This window comes from Phalaenopsis equestris, unplaced genomic scaffold (assembly GCF_001263595.1).
Source record: "Phalaenopsis equestris unplaced genomic scaffold, ASM126359v1 Scaffold001152, whole genome shotgun sequence".
Classification (NCBI taxonomy): domain Eukaryota; kingdom Viridiplantae; phylum Streptophyta; class Magnoliopsida; order Asparagales; family Orchidaceae; genus Phalaenopsis; species Phalaenopsis equestris.
This window is the reverse complement of record NW_018165591.1, coordinates 19,351-24,995: the sequence shown is the minus strand read 5'-3', so window position 1 is coordinate 24,995 and position 5,645 is coordinate 19,351. Positions and strand designations below refer to the sequence as shown.

At 34.7% G+C, this 5,645-nt stretch overlaps 1 protein-coding gene across 1 annotated transcript in view; it reads right to left on the bottom strand.

The window, feature by feature from the left end:
* Nucleotides 1-1,076: 1,076 nt before the first annotated feature.
* LOC110033370 (DEAD-box ATP-dependent RNA helicase 32) overlaps nucleotides 1,077-5,645 on the bottom strand; it is a gene marked incomplete at its 5' end in the record, with an annotated part of 20,968 nt that continues 16,399 nt past the window's right edge. The window contains 3 exon segments of the mRNA XM_020737325.1: nucleotides 1,077-1,573; nucleotides 3,506-3,663; nucleotides 4,517-4,971. Coding sequence (XP_020592984.1) covers nucleotides 1,230-1,573; nucleotides 3,506-3,663; nucleotides 4,517-4,971 — 957 coding nt within the window.

Here is a 5,645-nt window from a genome sequence, read left to right as displayed (position 1 = left end):
ACTGAGCCAACCAGCTTGCTAGCCCTACTCCTTATTCAAGCCTATAATTAGGCTCACATTCTCAGCTAAATGGAGACCATTGCATTCCTTGGTGAAGCCTTACCAATTTCACTCCTAGCCTTCTTCTTAGAGCACTAGAATCATTTCTCCATTGTTTCATCACCTCAAACATATATCTCCAACATTAATCAAGCTTACACGAACCTAAACACTATCAATATATCAAAGGGGAGAATTATTAAAATTTGACTTAATATGCTTCAAATTTGGCATAACATACATTACACCTTAAAAAAGAATTGCATGATCATGGTGTGTGAGAATATTCCAATGATTGATGAGATGAAATTATACAATAAAATTAAATCAAGATATGAGAAGCTTTGGAATTCTTTGGAACCATGCAAGGAGCCACTCTAAATTAAACCCTTTGCAATATTTATATGTATATATATGTATACTTAATTTTTCATTCTAGTGTGCTCAATTGCGATGTCCAAGTGACCAAATTACTATGAAGACTTGAATCTTTCTCAACTTATGTGTAATCAACACCAAATGACCCAAGTGTTACCTTAGTGATTGTTTACTTAGGAGTTCATCATCTTAGTGTGAAAACAATAATAATTTTACTAGTTTTCCATATGCTCAAACTATATGAATTGTAACAAACTAGTTCTTTGTTGAGAGTTATAATACACTAGAAATCAAAAAGAAATATTTAGATACATAATACTCGATTTTTATGTATTAATATACCTAACACCTAAAATTCTTACTTGCTTTCCACTTTACCTAAATATTTCGAGAAGATATATTTCAATTTTAAAAAAGTTTAAATAATGTATTTTTTATGCGATATTAAATATTCAATATTCAGGAGGTTTAAATATAAAAAGTAAAGTTTAAAAGTTAGAGATGTAAATACACAAGAATTAGTTGGTATATATGCAAATGCCCCATTTTAAAAAGTAAGATAAGTACTCATTTATTTGTACATTAAATCTAGATATATGGATCATAATCTCCCATCAAAATGAAGTTACAAAAGAAATCCATCCACCCAACCCAACTAATTTCTCATCATATGAATCTGCTTTAAGAAAATAAAATAAAAATCACCACCAGTTTTCACTTGGTGAATTACATAAATTATCAAAATTTTCTGCAACAAAACTATTTCATGGATCTCAAGTTATAAAACAACATAACACAGACCAAAACTAACCCTAAGAATAATGCATAGAACTCAAGAGCTTCAAAGCCAATGCTTCCTGCTCGGCTAAAGATATCGCATCTGTATCAAAACCCTTCGTCTTCTTCACCTTCCTCTCGTCGTCGCTCTCGCTCTCAAAACTTATCTTTGAGTTCCTCATCATAGTGTTTCTTCCCACATCTGATTCCGCATTATTGCCACTATCATCCTCATCAAATTCCTCTTCTTCTTCCCTCCATCTCTTCAGCTTCATCTTATCCTTGGTTCTTTTATCTCTAAGCCTTTGGCGTTGAAGAACTTTGTCTTCCTTGTCCCTCTGCTTCATGTCCTCTCTCAATTTCTCGTATCTTTGCTTCACTGAATGAATTCGGCAGATTGAAATGGAGTCAGGCTAATGTAGTTTGAATGAAATATGGAGCCTAAAAAAATATTTAGGGACATTGACATACATACGGCACATTTCTTATGTGTGTGTGTGTGTGTACGTTATAGATATATATTTTTTCAAAGGATGACCAAAGGATATTATACGAGCCTCGGTCATCCCTCATGCGCCTAAAAATTCGAGTACCACACCCTACACTCGGGGGGAATCGAATCATAGACCAGCGGGGCCTTACAACTAACAAGCAGATGCCCGACCAACTGATCTGAGTACGTGGTGTGTGTGTGTGTGTGTGTGTGTGCGCGCGCGCGCGCGGGCGTGTCTCCAACACTGCCACCCATACCATTCATAGCACATAAAAATTATCTTTATTTAAAGTTTAAAAAGTGAAATTCACCTTTTTCATGTCTAGATGAGGTGGCATATATATGTGCAAATCGAAGTTAAGGTGAAAGATACATAAATACATAAGAAAAGAGTGGTATCTATGTAAATCTTCCAAATATTTAAGATGCAAACATATGGAAAAGATGTGATTAGACCTTTTTCTGGTTCGAGCACAGCGTCGGCACTGTCCATGATGGCGAAGGCGGCCAGAGGAGCTACTTCATTGCCATCATCATCGTACTTCAGCCTTGTTCCTACAGGTCTATGGACATTTATCTTCAGTTTCTTCTTTTTCAATATTCGGGTTGGAAAGCTGCAAATAATGCACCCAAAAAAAAATTAATATTATACATTACATTAAAAGTTCATGACATTTCAATACAGATTATTGATGAATTCCCCAAAAAAGGGAAGATCTACAAGCACTTTGCTTGGATAGGGCTTTTATGAAAAAAGGGAAGATTTACATGCATACCACTCAAATCTTATGTAATTACATATCTAAAATATATGTCACTTACCTGCATTAAAAAGTGTATTTTGATTTTTAAAAGTTAAAATAGTGGTATTTTCTATGTGATATCAAAAATTTGAGTGGTATAAATATAAAAAATGAAATCTTAGGTGTCAGATATGTAAATGCATAAGATTTGGGTGGCATCCAGGTAAAAGCCCCAAAAAAAAAAAAGAATAAAGAATATGCTGATTAGAATTTTAGTTAGCATGAGTATCAAAGCCATTAGATTTACTTTTTATATGATTGCAATACAAATTTAATTGATTCCTCATGGATAATACTTGGTCTCAAAGAAAATCCATTAACTGAGAGATATCCTAATTTGTTTTAGTTTTCATGGGCCCACCTTATCAATCAGTTGCCATATGAGAAAAGTGCAGAATAGTGCTCTAACTCTTTCCAGGTCATTTTAGTATGAGAGTCTTTCAATAGGAGAAAACTATTTCAGCGCCAATTTAAAAAGTCCGGGAACTAATTTAACTGTTTTATTGACTCTGGGACTAAAATGGCGCCATTAAACAATCCGGGGACTATTTGGCACTTTACATGTTTTCATATAAACAGACCAGAGGGGCCTTACAACTGACAAGCAGATGCCCGACCAACTGATCCCGGTCATCTCTTGTGCGCCAAAAAATTCGAATATCATACTCTATGCACAAGAGGAATCGAACCATAGACCAGCGGGGCCTTACAACTAACAAGCAGATGCCCGACCAACTGATCTGAGTACGTGGTGTGTGTGTGTGTGTGTGTGTGCGCGCGCGCGCGCGGGCGTGTCTCCAACACTGCCACCCATACCATTCATAGCACATAAAAATTATCTTTATTTAAAGTTTAAAAAGTGAAATTCACCTTTTTCATGTCTAGATGAGGTGGCATATATATGTGCAAATCGAAGTTAAGGTGAAAGATACATAAATACATAAGAAAAGAGTGGTATCTATGTAAATCTTCCAAATATTTAAGATGCAAACATATGGAAAAGATGTGATTAGACCTTTTTCTGGTTCAAGCACAGCGTCGGCACTGTCCATGATGGCGAAGGCGGCAAGAGGAGCTACTTCATTGCCATCATCATCGTACTTCAGCCTTGTTCCTACAGGTCTATGGACATTTATCTTCAGTTTCTTCTTTTTCAATATTCGGGTTGGAAAGCTGCAAATAATGCACCCAAAAAAAAATTAATATTATACATTACATTAAAAGTTCATGACATTTCAATACAAATTATTGATGAATTCCCCAAAAAAGGGAAGATCTACAAGCACTTTGCTTGGATAGGGCTTTTATGAAAAAAGGGAAGATTTACATGCATACCACTCAAATCTTATGTAATTACATATCTAAAATATATGTCACTTACCTGCATTAAAAAGTGTATTTTGATTTTTAAAAGTTAAAATAGTGGTATTTTCTATGTGATATCAAAAATTTGAGTGGTATAAATATAAAAAATGAAATCTTAGGTGTCAGATATGTAAATGCATAAGATTTGGGTGGCAAGCAGGTAAAAGCCCCCACAAAAAAAAAGGATAAAGAATATCCTGATTAGAATTTTAGTTAGCATGAGTATCAAAGCCATTAGATTTACTTTTTATATGATTGCAATACAAATTTAATTGATTCCTCATGGATAATACTTGGTCTCAAAGAAAATCCATTAACTGAGAGATATCCTAATTTGTTTTAGTTTTCATGGGCCCACCTTATCAATCAGTTGCCATATGAGAAAAGTGCAGAATAGTGCTCTAACTCTTTCCAGAAGGTCATTTTAGTATGAGAGTCTTTTAATAGGAGAAGTCTATTTCAGCGCCAATTTAAAAAGTTCGAGAACTAATTTAACTGTTTTATTGACTCAGGGACTAAATGGCGCCATTAAACAATCAGGGGACTATTTGGCACTTTACATGTTTTCATATAAATTCATTTTAGAAGTACGGTATTTTACTTCTGTATATTTTGCAAAAATAGCAAGTTTTAACTCTTGGAATAGAGGAGTGAAACATACTGAGTAAGTTCACTTTTATCGAGCTCCACAGAAGACTTCTTTGGCACCAGAAAATTGTCTTCTTCTTCATGAACGTTGTAATTCTCTTCATTCCCTCGGATCATCTTCACAGCTACCGCCTTCATTCCACCGTCTTCAACATCGCTTTTGAATTCATCACTATACTGTATTTCATCTTCTGCCTCTGATTTTTGTTTCTTTTTAAGCTCTGTTTCTTTTTTATTTTTCATTTTTTGGGTTTTGGAGCTAATACTTGGTTTCATGGGCAGGCCCAGAGATGCAGAATACTCTTCCAGAGGTAATTTAGATACATCAAAAACCTCCTTATCCTTCTGATGATTTATGGATCTCACATAAGTGATGAAAGCCCTTTTAGCTAACTGCTGCATTTCAGGATACTTCACAAGCACAGAAGCCAATGATCCAGAAATTTGTTCCATTTTTTCTGATTTCACCTGAAACCAAACCACTCCAGTGGTTTTAACAATATAAAGCTTAAAAGGCATCTCTAAGTTGAAAGGAAAATCTACATGCATACCACACAATTCTAATGTATTGACAGATTGGGCAGGTAAACTTTAATACTTACATTTATGAACATTTGGTGTCATAAACTTATGCATAAAAAGGTGTAAGTGCTATTTTAGATGTGATATTAAAGATTTGAGTGTCATGCATTAAAATATGAAGGTTTAGATGTTAGAAATGCCAATACATAAGAATTGTGTGTTATGTATGTGAATGCCACTAAAAATAAACAACAACAACAATAACACAGCCTTAATCCCACTACGTGGGGTCGACTAAATGAATCCTTTTTCTCCATTGCGTACTATTTTCATTTAGTTCTAATAAATTAAGATCATTTTTTATACAATATGCTCAAGTCTTCCTAGTTTTACCTCTGCCTCTCTTAACATAAGTCGAATCTAAAACATCTACTCTCTTAATCGGAGCATCAAATGGTCGACGTTTAATGTGACCAAACCATCTAAGACGACTTTCTCTAATTTTGTCCGTCACAGCAGCTACACCATCCCTATCACGGATATACTCATTTCGCATTTTGTCTCTAAGTGTATAGTCACTCATCCACCTAATCATTCTCATCTCGGCAACACTTAACTTA